Source organism: Hemicordylus capensis, chromosome 2 (assembly GCF_027244095.1).
Source record: "Hemicordylus capensis ecotype Gifberg chromosome 2, rHemCap1.1.pri, whole genome shotgun sequence".
In the NCBI taxonomy this organism is placed as follows: domain Eukaryota; kingdom Metazoa; phylum Chordata; class Lepidosauria; order Squamata; family Cordylidae; genus Hemicordylus; species Hemicordylus capensis.
This window is the reverse complement of record NC_069658.1, coordinates 45163420-45184517: the sequence shown is the minus strand read 5'-3', so window position 1 is coordinate 45184517 and position 21098 is coordinate 45163420. Positions and strand designations below refer to the sequence as shown.

Genomic DNA, 21098 nt, shown 5'->3' with positions numbered 1-21098 from the left:
CAAATAACTCTGAAATGCATTGAAGGAAGGAATCTAATGGTGTTTATTATTATCTCTTGTTTACACAGTCAGACAGGTGTTATTGACTGGTTTGTTTTATCCAGACATCGAGTCCTTCCCAAGGACCTGGGATGCCAGAATTTTATTGTCAATTGTTATAGATATCGTTGCAGAATATAGGCTGTTCCCAGTAAAGCTGCTTTTTGTAACTGGCTGATGGTGATTTCTGTGGCCCCTATGGTGTCGAGGTGCTCTTCAAGGTCTTTTGGAACTGCACCTAGGGCACCAATTACCACTGGGATTATTTTGGTCTTTTTCTGCCACAGCCTTTCAATTTCAAGTTGTAGATCTTTGTATTTGGTAATTTTTTCTATTTCTTTTTCTTCTGTTCTGCTATCCCCTGGTATTGCTATGTCGATTATTTTAACTTGTTTTTCTTTCTTCTCGACTACAATTATATCTGGTGTATTGTGTGGCAGATGTTTGTCTGTTTGTAGTCGGAAGTCCCATAATATTTTTACATCTTCATTTTCTTCAACTTTTTCAATTTTATGGTCCCACCAATTTTTGGCTACAGGTAGCTTGTATTTTTTGCAGATGTTCCAGTGTATCATCTCTGCTACTTTGTCATGCCTTTGTTTTTAGTCAGTCTGTGCAATCTTTTGACAACAGCTGATTAGGTGGTCCACGGTATCATCTGCTTCTTTACAAAGGCGGCACTTGCTGTTTGTGATTGATTTTTTGACTTTTGCTCTTATTGCATTTGTTCTTAGTGCCTGTTCTTGTGCAGCCAGTATTAAACCCTCTGTTTCTTTCTTCAAGTTGCCATTCTTAAGCCATTGCCAGGTCTTGGTGATGTCTCATTTTCCACTTTTATTGTGCAAATATTGACCATGCAGTGGCTTATTTCTCCATTTTTCTGCTCAGTTCTTGACTTGTTCTTTCTTGTAGGCCTGCTTTGTTTCATTGGTGTTGAATAATTTCGCATTATTGACCATTTGAAGTGCATCTTCTTCACTGTCCTTGATATATTCTGCAAGGCCTCTTTTCTCCTCCTCTGCTGTTTGATGGACTTGCAGCATTCCTCTTCCACCTGAGCTGCGATGGAGGTATAGCCTATCGACATCACTGTGGGGGTGCAGAGCATGATTAATGGTCATGATTTTCCTGGTCTTACGATCTAGCGTCTCTAGCTCTGCCTGGGTCCAGTCTATTATTCCTGCAGTGTATCTGATAACAGGTATAGCCCGGGTGTTTATGGCTTGTATGGTGTTCCCGCCATTGAGTTTGGACTTGAGGATTTTTCTAACTCTCCTATACTGCCCTTCCAAAAATGGCTCAGGGTCGTTTACAAAGAGAAATAATAAACAATTAATAACAAATATTATCCCCATTATGGGCTAATATGGGAGCCCGCATGGTGTAATGGTTAGAGTGCTGGACTAGGACTGGGGAGACCCGAGTTCAAATCCCCACTCATGAAACTAGCTGGGTGACTCTGGGCCAGTCACTTCTCTCTCAGCCTAACCTACTTCACAGGGCTGTTGTGAGGAGAAACCTAAGTATGTAGTACACCGCTCTGGGCTCCTTGGAGGAAGAGTGGGATATAAATGTAATAATAATAATAATAATAATAATAATAATAATAATAATATGCTCTGAAATTCCTGGAGAGCTGGCAAGAAAAGATCATGCTCATTCCCTCCAAATGTAGCCAGTGCCCTTACCTTGAAGAGACAACTGGGAGAACTCTTGTCCTTCTAAAATTCTAGCTCCTCCTACTTATATTTGCAAAGCTATCCTACCGCTGCCTTGTTTGCAATGCTATTCAATTGAAGTTGTATAAAGAATCATTTCCCTTTATATTTATTATATTAGGTGGGGGGTTGTCAATGTTTTATTTATTTATTTATTATTTTATTTATTAAAACATTTGTATAATGCCCAAAACTTACGTCTTTGGACTGTTTAAAACAGAATAAAAACAAAGTAAAACATTTGTTAAGACAAAAATGAGGGGGGAGAAATAAAAATTAACACATTACAACAATTTAAACTTTTTAAAAGAATATTTCAAAACCACATTAAAAGTATTAAAACAATATTAATTAAATGCCTGGGTGAAGAGATGTGTTTTTAAAGACTTTAAAAAAGCTGTCAGAGATAGAGAGGCTCTTATTTCACTAGGGAGCGCATTCCAAAGCCTTGGGGCAGCAGAGGAGAAGGCCCGTCCCTGAGTGGCCACTAGACGAGCCGGTGGCAGCTGCAGACGGACCTCTCCAGCAGATCTCAGTGGGCGGTGGGGTTCATGCCGAAAAAGGTGTTCACTTAAATACCCAGGGCCCAAACTGTTTAGGGCTTTATAGGTTATAACCAGCACCTTGTATTTTGCCCGGAAACATATCGGCAGGCGGTGTAGCTCCTTCAATACAGGAGTTATATGGTCTCTCCGAGATGACCCAGAGACCAGCCTGGCTGCCACATTCTGGACCAACTGTAGTTTCCGGACTACGTACAAGGGCAGACCTACATAGAGCGCATTACAGTAATACAGTCTGGAGGTTACCAGCACATGTACCACTTTTTTGAGGTCGTTCACCTCAAGAAATGGACGCAGCTGGCGTATCAGCTGAAGCTGATAGAAGGCACATCTGGCCACCATCTCAACCTGGGAGACCAGGGAGAGGCTCGGATCCAGAAGCACCCCTAGACTGCATACCTGTTCCTTCTGGGATAGTGTGACCCCGTCCAGAACAGGCAGTTCAAAATCATCTCTCGAGTTCCGACCCCGCACAATGAGTACCTCCATCTTAGCTGGATTCAGTCTCAGTTTGTTATCCCTCATCCAGCCCATCACCGACTCCAGGCAGGCATTTAGGGAGGTTATGCCCTCTCCCGATGATGCTGACATGGAGAAATAGATTTGGGTGTCATCAGCATACTGATACACCCTGCACCAAATCTCCTGATGATCTCTCCCAGCGGTTTCATGTAGATATTAAACAACATTGGAGACAATATGGAGCCCTGGGGCACACCATAAAAGAGTTCAGATTTTGAAGAACAGCAGTCTCCAAGAGACATCATCTGGAACCTGCCCAAGAGGTAGAAGCAGAACCACCGCAAAGCAGTGCCTCCAACTCCCAACCCCCTCAGACACTCCAGAAGGATACTATGGTCGATAGTATCGGAAGCCGCCAAGAGGTCCAGAAGGACCAACAGAGTCACACTTCCTCTGTCCATTCCCAATTGGAGATCATCCATCAGGCAGTCTCCACCCCATAACCAGCCTGAAAGCCAGTTTGAAATGGGTCAAGAATCATAATCAGTTTCATCCAAGACTCTGGAGCTGCGAGGCCACCACCCTTTCAATTACCATGCCCAGCCACGGAAGGTTGGAGACAGGCCTGTAGTTGTTCAAGTCCGAGGGATCCAGGGTAGGCTTCTTCAGAAGCGGTCTAATAATTGCCTCTTTAAGACCAGGAGGCATCCTACCCTCCCTCAGAGACGCATTTATAATCTCTATCAGGCCTTCTACAACAACCCCCCTGCCAGATAATATAAGCCATGTCGGACAAGGGTCAAGAGAACAGGTGGTTGGCCACACCGTTCCAATCAGCTTGTCCACATCCTCAGGAGTCACAAACTGGAACTGATCCAACCTAATCACACAAGAGGAGTTGCTGGACACCTCCACATCAGACACTGAAGTAATTGTGGAGACGGAGTCTAAGCTGGCCCGAATACAAGAGATTTTCCCCACAAAGAATTCATTAAACACAACACAGTGGGTAATCGATGGTTCCAGATTCTGATTCAAGGCAGGAGGGGCACTCACTAGCCCTCTCACAACCCTGAACAACTCCGCCGGATGTGAACTTGCAGATGCAATACAGGCAGAAAAGAATCACTTCTTTGCTGCACGTATCACCTGAGCATAGGTCTTCAAATGAGCTCTATGTTGCAATCTGTCGGATTCAATCCGAGTCTTTCTCCACTTGTGCTCCAGTCGTCTACCTCACCGCTTCAGCCCCCGTAGTTCTTCCATATACCAAGGGGCCAATTTTGAAGAGGGTCGGAGAGGACGCTTAGGAGCAATCATGTCTACTGCCCCCGTGAGTTTGCTGTTCCAATTCTCCACCAGGTCATCATCAGGATCACCAGCAGAGCCAACACTAAATCCCTCCAAGGTTTGCTGTGGAATTTTAAACTTCAGTGAACACACTTCAAGACTTAGGACCTTCTGCATGTCCGGAGAACAAAGCCTCTGTGAGTGTGCTTAAAGGCAGAAACACTTCAGTGATGAATGATGCCTGTATATAGTCCACAATTAGGAGTGGGGGTGATTGCTGCACATGGACTTCTATGCATGCTGGTTTTAATCAGAACATCGGTGCTCCAAAAGGGCTCATGCTCAGGTTTTTCCACTGCGGCTTCCACCCGCTTTGCTGCAAAGAGGCTTGTTGCTCCCATTTTTGGTTTTCTTTCAGCCACTTATAAACAGCCCTACAATTTCTCTTAGGTCAGAGGGGGCAGCAGCAGGGGCCAGGGGGTATCCAGCAGCACCCCAATACTCCCTTGCCCAAGGTGATCGCCTTACTGACAGGCAGTCCCCCTCACTTGCCGGCAATCCCCTATTACCAATTGTAACAGTAGTATATAAATTTTGGAAACTATCCCCTTTGGCTGATCCTGATAAGACAGAATTAATTTTTCAAAACACATAAGTGATCATGTTACTGACTGTACTATCTCTTTCTTACTCAAAATAGATTTAATTTGAAACCAAAATAACCATGGTTATTGATAACCAATCCTATGTTCAATCTGTTTCCTATTACATAACCCCTACCCATTAAAAAAATCTTTGACTCTATATAACTCATATTTTCTGAATAAATCCAGCTGAACCAAAACATATTTATTACGAGGTTCAAAATACATCTTTAAAAGTGTTAATGTGGAGATAATCCCCATCAACTCCTTATATCTTTTCTTCCATATCTGGAACATGGCTTTAGTAAATAAATGGTTAACCTTGGCTATTTTTTTGCAGCAGTGGGGGATTGAATAAAAAAGAACTTGTCTTAAAAAAAAATCTGTCTCATTTATTTATTTAAAATATTTATGCCCTGCCCCTCCAGTGCACTACTGCTCGGGGCAGCACGCAACAGTAAGATAGATACAATATACAATCAAAGTAAAAAGTAATAACATTAAGTGAACAAGCTAAAAGTCAGGTTAAAATTAGTATCACAATGATTAACAAAAAGAAACAGTGGTGGACTTACCATGAATTGTTCTTTTTTGAGGTATGGGGAGGGCATCCTCATGTGACGGGTTGTCATCCTCCTCATGCTTTGAGACAGGGCCAATCAGATTTAATCTCTGCATATACTCTGCTGCCCAGCCACACATAACCCAGTTCCGGGACTGTAACAAATAACCTGTAGCCCCATTCTGAATTACAAACACAACTAGGCATGAAACTCAGATAACAGGTAAATACCAGGAACAAATTAGAGAAGATATGACAAATAAATACCAGGAAGTCAGCGAAGATAACTGAAAGAAAGGGATACCAAATCTAGGATTTCTTGCCCCACCGCCCAAGAAACTCACCGACACATTCCCCGTGGGCGCATCTGTGCGGGGGCGGGGATGCCCTCCCCCATACATTGAAAAAGAACAATTCATGGTAAGTCTACCAATGTTTCTTTTTCCGAGGCATGGGGAGGGCATCCTCACGTGATGGGACGTACCCAAGATAAGATCATCTGGTCGGGAAGTGGATGCTTATACCACTTGTTGAAGAATTGTCCACCCAACTGCAGCCTGTGACTCATAGGAGGACGGAATTTTATAATGTTTCACAAAGGGAGAAATAGAACTCCAAGTGCCCGCTTTGCAGATTTCCTCCAAGGAAACTCTTGCAGAAAAAGCCACTGAAGCAGCAGCACTCCTAGCAGAATGTGCTGTGATAGCTTTTTGGATCAGGCAAAAGCAGCGACTCATAGGCCAGAGCTATTGTCGACCTAATCCAGCGACCCAAGGATAATCTGGCGGCTTTGGAACCCAGAGAACCCAGCTGGAATGAAATGAAAAGAGAATCTGTTTTCTGAAAGGAACTAGTTCGATTGATATACATTTTTAAAGCTCTTCTGACATCTAACTTGTGCCACACGCGCTCTTTGGGATGTGTGGGCTTAGGACAAAAGGAAGGTAGGACCACTTCCAGACTCCTATGGAAAATAGAATTCACCTTTGGCAGGAAGGTAGGATTCAATTTTAAGACAACAACTTCCTTCTGCAAAATACACAACTCATCCCTGTCACGCCGTCGATCTCCGACAGCAAGGAGGAAGGGGAAGCTGTCAACTTTCCAGCCGATTCAGGAGTGTCTGAGTGGCAGAGCCTGGCTGTCAGTGTTCATGAAACGGCTGTGGTAGATCCAGCTAATGATTCAGAGCAGGCACAACAACCTGAGACAGCAGAAATCGTGAAGGACCAATCCGAAGAGGAGCTATGCAATCAACCCCCACTGACTCAACAACAGCGGCGTATTACGAGATGCAGGACGCAATTAGAGACTATTAGGAGGAGCAAACACCTCTTGCAGAGGGCCAATAAGCCTTGAATTCCTGCCAGCTGGGAGCTCTCGGCTTGCACTATAAATCACGTCAACAACTTTCTACTCACTGCTGAAAAGCAACATTCGTCAACTTCCGTGACGACAGTGTGCAGCCATGTCTGGTCAAGACGAATTTTCCGAGTCGTATCCAGTTGCAGAAGCTCCGTTTTGTCCCGTGACCTTCCCTGGCAGTTGGCCAAACCTTGACAATCCCGCCCAGAGAGGGCTCCCAACTCTGAAACCCTTCTGGACAATGTAATTGCTACTAAAAACAAAACCTTGAAGGACAGTAGACACAATGAAACAGTATGCAAGGGCTCAAAGGGAGCCTTAGTCAGGGCATTCAAAACCTTGTTCAAATCCCAAGTAGGAAACCGACGAACTGGTGGAGGAGTTCTGGTTGGTGACCGTAACAATAAAGACTGATTGACTGGTGGAGGAGCAAGATTACTCACGCCTTTCAAAAAACAAGAAGCATGAGAGTGCAACGAACGAGAACCAGACTCCCTCAAGTCCAAAACAGAAGACAGAGCCGAGACCTGACGCTTTAACGTATTTGGTTGAAAACCTTTCTCCAGCCCCCTTTTGCAGAAAGGCCAAAATATCTGCAACTCTGGTTGCAGTTGGAACCACTCCGCTCGAGGCTGCCTACGAGCAGAAGGTCGACCAGGTGAATTGATATATGTGGGAAGTAGAAGCCCGTCCGGATGCCAGGATAGTGTCTTGTACCCGTGAAGAGTAGCCTCTTTCCTTTAAGATCTCACACTGAACCTCCAGGTGTGAAGCCGCAACCAGGGCAAGTCTGGGTGTAGAAGAGGCCCTTGTGACAGTAGATCCCTCCTGAGAGGAAGGGCCCACGGCGGTTGCACTGACATGGCCACCAGATCCGAGAACCAAGGTCTGCGTGGCCAATATGGAGCAATTAGAACAACTTCTGCTCCTTCCAGTACAATCTTTCATACCACCAGACCTAGGATCGGCATTGGAGGAAAGGCGTACAGCAAGCCTGGAGGCCATAGAGACACCAGAGCATCTATCTACTCCACCTGACTGCAGAGATGCCTGGCAAAAAAAACTCGGTAGTTTGGTATTGCGAGCAGTCGCAAAGAGGTCCAGTTGTGGGAGACCGAACTTGCTTATCTGGTCAAACACCAGTGGAAGTAGAGACCACTCTGCCAGGTCTATCTGTTGATGGCTCAACCAATCTGCTTAGAGGTTCTCTTGACAGCTCAGGTGTTCTGCCGAGATGGATTGAAGATGAACCTCCGCCCATGCCATAAGGCGATCCATTTCGTGCATCAATGCCCTGGATTGCGTTCCCCCTTGATGGTTCACATGAGCTTTGGCTGTCATGTTGTTTATTCTGATCAAAATGTGACAAACCCGAATAAGATCTTGAAACTGCAACAGAACCAGGCAAATGGCCTTCAGTTCCAGGCAGTTGATATTGTGACTCTGGTCTTCCTGTCGCCACTGTCCCTGGGCATGATGCCCGAGGCAATGTGCTCCCCAACCGGACAAACTGGCATCTGTCGTAACCACCATCCTTTGAGGAACATCGAGGGGAACACCCCATTGCAAGGCCAGCGAGAGCCATTATAGAAAAGACTTCTTCACTTGGCATGGGAGAGATACTCGCACATGCTCCCTTTCCATGATGGCAAGTTGGTAGGCAAGGAGGAACCATTGAAGCAGCCTCGAGTGCCACCTTGACCACAGAACACAGTCCAGACAGGCCACCATCTGACCCCATAATCTGGGCGAGAACCATGAGGTCTCCCTTCCTCTCGTACATCCATGGAGAAACTGCCTCCCTGAGCTTGGTCTGGTGATCCAATGGTAGAGACACAACAGCGGATTCCATATTGAATAAGACCCCCAGATGCTGTAAGATTTGGGAGGGCTGGAGGTGGCTCTTCACACGGTTGATCACAAACCCGTGCTTCTCGATGATCCGAACTGTCCTGGTATCATCGAGGACTGCTTAGTGCTGAGAAACGGACTTGACTAACACATCGTCCAAGTATGAATAGGCGTGAATTCCCTGCTGGCGGACGTGCGCGATGACGGCTATCATTAGCTTTGTAAACACCCGTGGCGCTGACGAGAGCCCAAAAGGAAGAGCCCGGTACTGATACTGCTGTTGATTGTAGGCGAACCTCAGGAACAGATGAGAACCCGGATGAATAGGAACATGAAGATAGGCTTCTGATAAGTCTATTGACGAAAGCCAATTCCCTGGATGGACCGACGTTTTGATGGACTTCAATGACTCCATTCAGAAGGTTCACTTTCACACAAAGCAGTTCAGGTGCTTCAAGTCGTCCTTCTTGGGAACCAATAAGAGCAAGCCATGATTCTGTCGACAGAACCGGTTCTATGGCCCAAATCTCCAATAAATGAAGAATGGCCTGACCCATCAACAGCCTCTTTACACTCTGTTTGGGCACAGGAGTCACAAAAAGAAAATCGGGGGGAATGGAAACAAAATCTATGGAATAGCCTTGAGTGATTGTGCGAATCACCCATTGATCCGTGGTGTGGCGCACCCAGGTTCCTGCAAAATTTAACAATCGTCCCCACACCTGGACAGAGTCATTGCTTACAAATTCTCATTTCAGCAGCAGTACCAAAAGACCCTGGACAGTTTCTATTCGCTCCCTTGTTCTTGTTGGACCATGAAGGTCTCCAGGAACCTCTGAAGCCTCAGTTGTCTCTGTCCCAGTTGTAGTCCCCTGAAACTGGCATATCCCCTATGTGGTGAGCCCTGTAGGAATGAAAGGAATTCTGGAATGAGGAATTGCCCCGAAACCCTTTGCAAAATTCCCCTCTTCCCGTGGGCATAGCCTTCTTCTTGTCACAGGTTTTGACAAGTACCGAGCCCAAAGACTCCCCAAACAGCTTCCCCCCTAAGAAGGGAGTACCAGCCAAGGCGACCTTAGATTTAGAGTCAACCTTCCAATGTCGTAGCCACAGGCCCCTCCTAACAGCCACCCCAGCCGCCATAGTGCGAGAGGCGTGCTGAAGACAATCTAGACTTGAGTCCATCATAAGAGCAGAAGCCCTGGCTAACTTATAAAGTCCTTGGCGAAGCTTAATATTATCTGGGGGCACCAACCTGACTAACTCCTTTGCCCATAGGATGGAAGCTCTGGCAAAAATTGAATTAGTAGCTTCTGCCCTAATAACCGTGGACGAAGCCTCAGGACCTTTCCGCAGCAGATGATCCGCTTTCTTCTCCTCAGGTGACTTCAGAAATTCTTCACCTTCCTTATTCAGCAGAGCATCCAACACCAATTGGGCCACAGAAGCATCTGCAATGGGAGTAGCTAACAAAGACATAATGTCAGGAGGAAAGGTATATAATTTCTTAGGAAAGGTTAAGACAGGTTTGGTGGACACTGGCACACCCCATTCTGCTAACATTACATCCTTGAATAAAGACGGAATGGGTACTGTTGCTGCGGAGACAGAAGTAGAGGGGAAAACCTCCTGTGCTAGTCTGGAAGTAGTGGGGTCCCAGACTTCAGGGACACATCATTAATGACCCGTTTGGCCTTGGCCAGTAAAATCTCAAACTCCGTTAAGGAGAACAAATGAGAGGAGCTGGGTTTCTCTGAGACTTCCGTCTGCTCAACAGACAACTCTCCTTCCTCCTTCTATGACCCAGAATCCTGCGAGTCAGAGGAAGTAGGCGCTCTAGGTTTAGCAGGTGCCACTACACTGGTCATAGACGAAGTTGCTGCTGCAACTGGAACCACCAATGGGCGCTTAAGAATCTGTCCTCCCTCATCTGAGGAAGATATCTCTAATCTCCTTTTCCATCGAACTCGTCTCCTAGGAAGAGAACTGACAGTGTTCACTGAAGGGAATATCCCTTCTAATAGGGCTAGAATCCGGTGAAGATGAATAAGGGCGCCTGGAACAGTTTGCAGGAAGACTGGGAACACCCCCCCACCTCCTGGTCTTGCAAAGCAAGACAGGACCAGAACTGGGTTAGGCGTGGCTGGGCAGCAGAGTATATGCAGAGATTAAATCTGATTGGCCCTGTTCCAAAGCATGAGGAGGATGACAACCTGTCACGTGAGGATGCCCTCCCCATGCCTCGGAAAAAAGTCAGGTTAAAATCACAATCAGTATCAAGTTCAAATTAAAAGTTATTCTAAAAGCTATAAACTGAGAATTGTTTAAACTAAAACACCTACCAAATATAACCAAAGATGGAGCACTAAAAAGCTTCCTTAAAAAGGTGTGTTTTTAGTTTTTTTAAAAACACTGAGGGAGGGAGCATGGCAAAGCTCTTCAGGGAGGGCTTTCCAAAGTTGAGGGGCCACAACCGAAAAGGCCTCTGTCTCTGGTCCCTGCCAACCAGATCTCTGTTAGTGGCTGAGTCATGCGCAGGGCCTGAGACGATGAACGGACGGCCCTGGCAGATTCATATGAGTGAATGCGGTATGAAAGGTACCCCGGCCCCAAGCCGTGTAGAGCTTTAAAGTTCAAGACCGGAACCTTGAATCTAGTCCGGAAGCAGACTGGTAACCAATGAAGCTACTGCAGGATGGGTGTGATATTCATGAAACGACTTGCACCCACGAACATCCTTACAGCAGCATTCTGGACCAGCTGAAGTGTCCAAACAGACGTCAAGGGCAGCCCCACATAGAGCGCATTGCAGTAGTCCAATCTGGATGTTATCAACGCATGAGTGACTGAGGTCGGGTTGCAGCTGGCGTACCAGTTCTTGTCTTGTCTCTTGTACATTCATGTCTCTTGTACATTCATGTTTCATGTCTCTTGTACATTCTCTATTTGGGCCCACTGTTTAATTGAGTCTTCTAGTATAAATGAAATCATATGTCCAAGGTGTGCAGCTTGATAATCTTTATATTTAATTCTCCAAGACGTGCCTCTGTGGGGATGCATCCCGGCAGCCCAGCTGATTGGCTGGGCTGCAGGGGGTGCCTTATTGGCTGAGGCACGTCTTGGAGAACAGCGGCAGCAGCCATGGCTGGGCCATGGAGACCAGGGTGGCGGCAGGCCTAGCCCAGCCGGGGAGGCCAGTGGTAGCGGGGGCCCTGGCCCGGCCAGGGAGACCGGCGGTGACGTGAGGCTGGCGGGCCCGGCCCAGCTGTGTAGGCCACAGGCGGTGGTGGCGGGCCCGGCCGTGGAGGCCGGTGGCGGGGAGGCCGGTGGCGGCAGGCCCGGCCCGGCCGCGGAGGCCGGCGGCACTCTCGGCCTGCCCATGGCGGTGGCGGCACTCTCCGCCTGGCCGCCCGGCCGCGGCACTCTCCGCCCGGCCACAACGGCGGCAGCACTCTCGGCCTGCCCGCCCACCCGCCCTCGGCACTCTTGGCCCGCCCGCCAGCGGCGGCGGCACTCTCGGCCCACCTGCCCGCCCGCGGCGACGGGGCACTCTCCGCCCGCCCGCCCACAGCGACGGCGGCACTCTCGGCCGGCTGTGCGGCGGCGGCCCAATTAGAGATGCAGATGTTCTGCGCCCGGGCCCACTAGTATAATCTTAAATTAGGAATTCCCCATCCTCCTTCTGTGCTCTATATACATTCTTCCTATTAATCTGCAGTTTCTTAGAGCTAAAACATCAATTTTCCTCTGCCATAGTGATAATATTCTATCAGGAATTTCCACTGGGAGCGATTGAAGCAAAAAATTAAATCTCAAAAGAACCATCATTTTTACAGTTGCAATCTGTCTTAATAGATTAATATGTTTACTAGCTGACCTGCACAGAGCATCTGTGCGCTCTTTGGGGGCCTGCTGTCCCCCCCCCCCCATGCCCCACTCTCCCTTGCCCCCTCCCCCCACCCTCATGCCCCACTCTCTCTTGCCCCTCCCCCACTCTCTCTTGCCCCCTCCCCCTCTCTTGCCCCATCTCCCACTCCCACCACAGCCAGGTTCTTCTTACTGGGGGGGTGGCGGCGGGCCGAAAATTTTCCTTCCCATCCCAGCCTCTGATGCCTCCTGTCTCCGGCGGCCAGGCCCGGCTGCCACCTCTTCCATATCTGGGATGGCCAGGCCAGGCCATCTCACCGCCTCCCGCTTGGTCGGGCAACCACCGCCTCTCATAACTGGGACGGCCAGGCCTGGCCAGGCCGTCCTGCCACCTCCGCCTCCCGTTTGGTCAGGCTGCCACTGCCGCCGCCTCTCATACTTGGGACGGGCTGGCTAGGCCAGGCCGCTCCACCCCCTCCTGCCAGGTTGGGCTGCCGCCACTGTTTCTTCCATACCTGGGACGGCCTGGCCTGGACAGGACAGGCCATCCCACTGCCTCCCAGCAGCCAGCCGAGGCCTTCTGCTCTGGCCGTTTGGCGGCCTGTCCCCACCACCGCAATTTTTTCTTTCCCCTCAACTCTCGCTGGGCCCAGGAACTCTCGCAATGTGTCGTGAGAGTTCCACTGCCAAATTCAGGACACGCACCGGCTAAGAGAATTAATTATATAGATTTCCCTCAACATTTCATCTCTTTACGTAGTTTTTTCCAAGACTGGGATAGGAGTATGAAAAAACATCAATTGAGATTTTTTTGTATCTATATATATAATTCTCCTGGGTGTGCCCATGGAAAATGCGTCCCGGAAGCCCAGCTGATTGGCTGGGCTGCAGGGGGCGCCTGATTGGTCCTGGCGCACCCAGGAGAATTGCCTGGCTGGGTGGCTATGGAGGTAAGGCGGCGGCCGTGCACAGGAGAGGCGGCCATGGCCGGGGAGACAAGCAGCAGGTGGGCCCGGACACGGGGGCAAGCAGCGGCGGAGGGCTCAGCAGCCACGCAGAAAAGCGGCGGCGGCAGCAGTGGGCCTGGCTGGTGGCCCCACAGGCATGGCCGAGGAAGCCAGAGGTGGCATGCGGGCCCAGCAGGCCGTGGAGCCAAGCGGCGGTGGCAGGCCTGGCCGGCAGCCGAGCAAACAAGAGGCAGCATTGGGGGGGATGGCCAAAGATTGCAAGAGGCGCGGCCTGAGGGCAAGTGGCGGCGGAGGACCTGGCGGCCGTGGAGGCAGCATCCGTGGGCATGTCTGGGAGGCCAAAGATTGCAGGGGGCCCGGCTGTAGGGGCAAGCGGGGACTCGTGACAGAGGAGACGGTTGACAGGCGAGATTCAGCTTAGTCTCCCACACTGTATCGGCGGGGGAGAAAACTGACGGGCTGGGGGGGGAAGCTACGGAGAGCCAGACTGTGAGGAGAAACAGATCTCCCCCCGGATCTCCCCCCCCCCCCCCGCTAAAGTACTACCTTGAAAGACATCGGTCCAACAGTAGCCACACTCAACACTAAAAACAAAAACAAAACCCCAAAGGACTTCTAGGACAAACACTGGGGTAAGAGCTAGAGAGGAGAAAGATGTTCTGTGTGATTCCATAAAAACATTCAAAGAAACAAACACAGAAACCAGGGGGCTTTTAGAGACAACACTGGGGAAAGAGGTGAGGGAGATGGCAGGCGAGAGAGTAGGGCAGAAGGCGGGGAGATGGCAGGCGAGAGAGTGGGGCAGAAGGCGGGGGAGATGGCAGGCGAGAGAGTGGGGCAGAAGGCGGGGAGATGGCAGGCGAGAGAGTGGGGGCAGAAGGCGGGTGGATGGAAGGCGAGACAAAAAAAAGACAAACGGGGGGCGGGCTTTTAAGGACAACAGTGGGGCAAGAGGAGAGGTGGATGGAAACCAAAACACTGGACTGTGAGGGACAAGGGTAACCAGTCTTACCACCACAATTAAAAATAATAAAAAATTAAAATTAGAGGGTCTACAGTAGCCACACTCCCCACAAAAACAAATAATATCTAGCTACTACCTGACCCTGCTAAGAGGGGGAGAAAAAAACCCCACAAAACAGCAGGGACAAGAAAAAAACCCTAAGCAAATACTTGAAACACCAACCTCCCCCAAAGAATCCAAGAACAAAGTGCACTGATGCTCAGAAAGAACTGCAAAAAGACAACGAGGACACATGGGGAAATAAAGACACAACTGAACAACCAGCCAAATTCTCACAACACAACTCCAAAAAGTAAATAAACTACCACACAGAAGCTCTGTGCGGGTTCAGCTAGTTTATTTATATTTAATATCCCACTCTTCCTCCAAGGAGCCCAGAGCGGTGTACTACATACTTCAGTTTCTCCTCACAATAACCCTGTGAAGGAGGTTAGGCTGAGAGAGAAGTGACTGGCCCAGAGTCACCCAGCAAGTAGAGGAGAGGAGAGCTGGTCTTGTGGTAGCAAACATGACTTGTCTCCTTAGCTAAGCAGGGTCTGCCCTGGTTGCATATGAATGGGAGACTTTATGTGTGAGCACTGCAAGATATTCCCCTCGGGATGAAGCCGCTCTGGGAAGAGCAGAAGGTTCCAGTTCCCCTCCCTGGCTTCTCCAAGATAGGGCTGAGAGAGATTGCTGCCTGCAACCTTGGAGAAGCCGCTGCCAGTCTGTGAAGACAATACTGAGCCAGATAGACCAAAGATCTGACTCAGTATATGGCAGTTTCCTATGTTCCTAAGTTTCATGGCTGAATGGGGTCCAGCACTCTAACGACTGCAGTTAATCCCGATACCTCTGCAAAATCTTATAACTCCTCAATATATTTAGCTGAACATCCAGAAATTTGAAAGAGTTAAGATCATATCGTTCCCAAACCAATTCTTATCTCCCATTTGTATCCCATACATTTGATTATCGGTACACAAAACACCAATGCCTCCTTAGCCAAATTTTAAGAAGCAAAGGAGCTAAAGGACAGCCTGTCGAGTACCTTTAGTAATCTGTAATAATCAAATTGTAATCCTCTCTAATAAAACGCTTGGTGTCTGTCCGTGGACGGACACCAAGCGTGTGTTCGTGCCTTCCTCGGCGGTTCTGGGCATGCGCGGAGCACATGCCCAGAACACGCCGAGGAAGGCACGACCACCAGCACCCGGCAGCCATGTTGGACAAGAAGCCGGGAAGAGGCGGTGAGGGAAATGGCGGGGCCAGAAGCGGCCGCCGTGAAGATAGGAAAGAGGCGGAGGGGAAAGAGGCGGCGGGGGAAGCCGGCCGAGGTGGCGGCGGAGCCGCCGCCGAGGCCTGGCGTCGCCGCTAAAGCCGGGTGGGGGGGAACTTTGGGGCCCGACTTCCCCGCACTAGAGCCCGACATCCCCGCACACCCCCCCACATGAACAAGGGCCAACATGGCCCAGGAAAATGCCTCCGCGGCTGCCGCCGCCAACCGCCCTCCCAGGAGCCCGATCCCGCCTTCCCCGCTCCCCCACACATGAACAAGGGCCAACATGGCCCAGGAAAATGCCTCCGCAGCCGCCGCCGCCAACCGCCCACCCAGCTGCCCGAGATCTCCTTACCCAAAGAAGAACCAACCCCGACGACCGAGGAAAAAGGAGCTCACGAAAAGAGCTCCTCTCTCAGCAAAGACACTGCCCAGACTGCCGCTGGGCGTCCTTTACGCCCAATGCAACAGTCCGGGAAGAGGCTTGGCCGAGAAATGAGCTCTGCTTGCGAGCTTCTTTCTCCGTCGCATTCAAAACAGTGAGTAAAGTTGCCGGATGGGGGGGAGCGCAAGACTCTTCTGGGCAGGGGAGGGGGGGAAGGGGGGAGGGCAAGTGGGGGGAGGGCAAGAGGGAGGGTTGGAGGGGGGAAGGCAAGAGGGACTGGGGCAGGGAGGAGGGCAATAGGGAGTGGGGGGGAGGGCAAGAGGGAGTGGGGCAGGGAGGAGGAGGGAGGGCCAAGAGGGAGTGGGTCAGGGTGGAGGGGCAAGAGGGAGTGGGGGAGGGCAGGAGGGAGTGGGCCAAGAGGGAGTGGGGCAGGGGGGAGGGGGAGGGCAAGAGGGCAAGAAGGAATGGGGTAGGGAGGAGGGCAATAGGGAGTGGGGGAGGGGGAGGACAAGAGGGAGTAGGGCAGGGGGAGGGCAAGAAGGAGTGGGGCAGGGGGGAAGAGGGAGGGCCAAGAGGGAGTGGGGCAGGGTGGAGGGGCAAGAGGGAGTGGGGCAGGGTGGAGGGGAGAGGGCAAGAGGGAGTGGGGCAGGGGGGAGGAGGAAGGGCAAGAGGGAGTGGGTCAGGGGGGAGGGGGGAGGGCAAAAGGGAGTGGGGCAGGAGGAGGGGAAAGGGCAAGAGGGAGTTAGGCAGGGGGAGGGGGAAGGGAAGGGCAAGAGGGAGTGGGGTGGCAGGAGGGACTGGGGCAGGAGGCTGACAGGAAGGGGAGGGTGCGAGCGGGGTGGGAGGGGGAGGAAGAGAGGCCAGAGTGTGGGGCAGGAGGGAGGGTGGGAGGGACAGGAGAGACAAACAAACACACACACACACACGGAAAAAAAGATGAAGAACACATAAAGGGAGGTAAAAAGGCTAGCGCCCGTTATTATAACGGGCTTAAAAATACTAGTCCTATATAATAAAAGGCTAAGTGAGTGGCCGTGGCTTTGGAATGTTGGGGATCTGCGTCCCTGCCTCCCTGGGTTGTTCTGGGCCTGCGCAAAGCGCAGGCCCAGAAGAGCCCAAGGGACACAGGACCTCAGACACCAGTGTCCCACAGCCACGGGCGGCCATTAGCCGGTGTGTGGCGGCGGGGGAAAGTGGCCAAGGCGGCGGCGGGGCCGCCGCCTCGGCCATGAGCTGAGGCACGGCAAGAGGAGGCCGAGGCAACCAGAAGCAGCCGCCCTGAAAAAGGCGAGGGCAATGGCGATGGGGGAAGACCAAGATGGGGGACAGGGAAGCTGGGCGAGGTGGCGGCGAAGCCGCCAACGAGGCCCCCGCCCGCTCACAGCCGTCGCCCCCGCCTGCTCACCCGCCCTCCCAGCTGCCCAAAATGAAGCTTGGCGAGGTGGCGGCGAAGCCGCCAACGAGGCCCCCGCCCGCTCACAGCCGCCGCCGCCTGCTCACCCGCCCTCCCAGCTGCCCAAAATCACCTTCCCCGCTCCCCCCCAAAAAAGATTAAGGGCCAAAATGGCCCATGAGAAGGTTGCCGCCCCCGCCTATCGCCCTCCCAGCTGTCGAAGACCACCTTACCCGCTCCAGCCCGAGGGAAAAGAGCAGAGCTCCTCTCTGTGCTAAGTCACTGCTCAAACTGCCGCTATGGACGCAAAGACGCCTATTGCGTCCATTGCGACAGTGTGGGCAGCAGCTTAACACAGAGAGTAGCTCTGTTCCTGAGTTCCTCTCTTCTCCTTCGGGCTGGAGCGGGTAAGGTGGGCTCCGGCAGCTGGGTGCGCGGGAGGGCGATAGGCGGGGGCGGCCACCTTCTCATGGGCCATTTTGGCCGTTATTCATCCACCCCCCCCAAAAAAGTAAAAGCAAAATAAGGAAGAACAAAAACAGAGACAACAACAAAACAAAAAACAAAAAGAGAGAGGGGACAAGGGGGGAAAAAATAGACAGAAAGAGAGAGAGAGAGACAGAAAAGACGGGATAGAAAGCTAGCGCCCGTTATCATAACGGGCTTAAAAATACTAGTTAACCTATAATGAGTACAGGTTAAGTGAAGAACACACAGATTTCCAGATTTGTGTGTCCCCCAGCCGAGGAACACAAAACGTTGATCAAGTTCCGGATTGCCAGAATCGCTGCATCGCCTCCTGGTGTGGCAGCCACATAATCACGCATTTGCTCATCCTCACAGCAGGAAACAGAAACGCCAACATTTAACCAGAGGCGTTTGGAAACTACAGAGAACTTCTGATCAAGTCCAGGCTCCACCTCCATTGGTTCCTCGTGATCAGAGCCAGTGTCTTTTGTTTCCATCCGTTCTTGATCCGCAGCGGGCACAGAAGCGGAGCTGTCCCGCCAAGGGAAGAAACCCTTGACTAGGACCGCGGCTTGTTCTTCTTCATGCTCCACCCACCTACTGGGTAGGAGCCAAGCGGAACTTCCGGTCACAGGGTACGGCGCAACTTGCTGGATACGCCTCTTGCGGCGCTTTATGTTTCGGTACTTCCCGAAGGCGGGGGACGGAGTGTGGTTCAACGTCATCGTCATCGTCAGGAATAGTCTATATTCGGGTGTTCAGGAAGTTTGCTTTGGTGCGATTATGATTCTGAGTTTTATATGAGTTTGCTGGGGGGAGGGGGAGGTCAGGTGACCGTGGAGGAGCCAATCAGCTTGCTGTTCATCAATAGTTTTGCCGGCATATTCAGCTGAGCCGCTGCGAGTGCGGTCGACCCGCCAGCCTCCGCTTCACCTCCGCGGTCGACCCGCCTGGCTCCTCGGCCATGACCGCCGCCATTCTCCTGGCCGCCACCATTCTCCTGGGTGCGCCAGCCAATCAGCTGGGCTGCCAGGACGCATTTTTCCTAGGCACACCCAGGAGAATTATATATACTAGCTGACCCGTGCGGCCGCCGCCGCCCTGCGGGGGCCGAGTGCAGCCGCCACCGCCTCGCCTCCGCGGCCTGGCCCGGCCAGTCCCGCCGCCTCGCCTCCGCGGCCTGGCCAGTCCCACCGCCTCGCTTCCGCGGCCGGGCCCGGCCCGGCTACCTCTCTCTCTCCTCCCGCCCCCTGTCTCCGCTGCAGCCCTGGGCCCGCCGCCTTGCCTCCGCAGCCACCCAGCAAGCAAATTCTCCTGGGTGTGCTGCCAACCAATCGGGCGCCCCCTGCAGCCCAACCAATCAGCTGGGCTGCCGGGATGCATTTCTCCTGGGCACACCCAGGAGAATTATATATATAGATAGATATATACATATATAGAAGATAGGTAGACAGTTTTCTACCGGGGTAAGTTAGCTAAGGTTAGCCTTTACAAACGTCACCGATAAGTGCGCATTCAATACCTTTACCGATATACCCTCAATAGTTTTCTGCTGGGGACTAGGTAAAGCTAATCTATACAAATATCACGATAAACAGGTTAAACTCAACCTTTTCCGACATATTCCCGATAGCTTTCTGTTGAGAGGGTTAGCTAAGATGCTAGTTTGTAAGCTTATGGTGAGAAACTGTTTAGTTATTCGAACTGAGGTTATGACTACTACTACTACTACTACAAAGAAAAACACTGGAGAAGTAGGTGACTGTCAACCCAAATAACATCAACAGCGTCTCCCCGCCAAAGACCCTTCTTCCCAAAAGGCTTTGAGGGCAATGCAAATTTGTATTTCACTACTGGCTGGCTCTCCCCTGTTCTCCACGCCTTCTTCTCCATGCTCACAACAGCAGAGGAGCAACTCGGGGGCTGTGAAGGGACGGGCTGAAAGGGAAAGCAGGAAGGGCTGTCAAGCAGATGGAGGCAGAAGGGGCGGGCCGGCGGGCGGGGCGTGAACACAGGCCACTTCTGCAAGGCTTGGCCGCTGCTCTTCATCAGGCTGCTGTCGCTCCCCAGGGGTCGGCTCAGGTCCTGTCTCTCTTCCCAGGTAGCATAGGGGAAAGTTGAGCCTCCATCTCCCAGAGCAGCTCCCAGCCCAACAGATCTGCAGCAGCTGCAAGGAGGGTTGTGCCTAGCTCTGACCCGGAGCTCAAGGTGGTGGAGGGGTCCGTGTGCATCATGCGGGGGTGGGGGGTTTGAGAGGGGCAGGATTCTTCCTTCCTTCCTTCTTCCTTTAAGCGGTAGGGAAAGAATCAGCCTTGGAAAGAAGAGGTGTCATATCTCCCCCTCTGCCACCCTCCAAGATCCTTCCGGCACATGTGGGGGACCTCACTTTAAACATTAAATCACCATCACACGGACACAAACTAGCTTTAATACGGTTCGTGAGAAATCTCCCATCAGTAGCAGGCGCAGGGGGTTGCTAACTATGGAGAATAATAAATCAAGAGAAGGCCGTTACTTTAATAATAATGCAATGCCACATCGAGGGTTTCTCTGGAAAGTGTCTTTCTGTATCTTGCAGACCCCAATTCTCCACCTTTCCATATTGGCAATGAGCAAAACATGAGGTTTGGGGGTGTAGCAGCTGCCCTATTATCACTCTCAGTAATTATTGTAGTAGTGTAAAATTCTATTTGGATGGTCTGGATCTGGAGGGTTTTCTGCTCCACCCTCCCTCAGCCTTTCTGGCATCTGCAATGAGTGGCTTTGTGTCAGTCGCTTATCCCCCAGTCTACCCTAATTGGGAAGGATTCTTAGAAATTATTATACCAAGATAAACAAAAAAAATTGGACACCACCTAAAACCCCACACCTTGTAGTTATCATCAGTATCAGTAGATCCTAACAGTATTTTATTTTTAAATTATTATTTAATTTATTTTAATATCACCTTTTAATTTTAATATCACCTTTCATTAAAATAATTTCAAGGCAGTTTACAAAAACTTTAAAAACAATATAAAAACATAAAAACTGCACAATAAAAATTAAATTGGAATATAAAAATACAAATTGAATTAAAAGTTTAAAAAACATGTACAATATGACCATAGTACAGAAAGCAGCAGCAAACAAACAAATCATTTAAAAGCCTGGGTAAAAAGCCAAGATTTTACTTGCTTTGTAAAAACTGTGACGGAGACTGGGGAGCAGATGCCCACTGGGAAAGAATTCCAAAATGTGG

At 50.6% G+C, this 21098-nt stretch overlaps 1 protein-coding gene across 1 annotated transcript; it reads right to left on the bottom strand.

Annotated features, from left to right (window-relative positions):
• Positions 1–19: 19 nt before the first annotated feature.
• On the bottom strand, positions 20–18593 carry LOC128341520 (uncharacterized). The gene is made up of 2 exons (XM_053287745.1): positions 18105–18593; positions 20–1128 (listed from the first exon to the last, which is right to left on the bottom strand). Exons 1-2 carry the CDS (start codon positions 18586–18588, stop codon positions 818–820), a joined length of 795 nt encoding a protein of 264 aa, XP_053143720.1. The 5' UTR covers positions 18589–18593; the 3' UTR covers positions 20–817.
• Positions 18594–21098: the final 2505 nt, after the last annotated feature.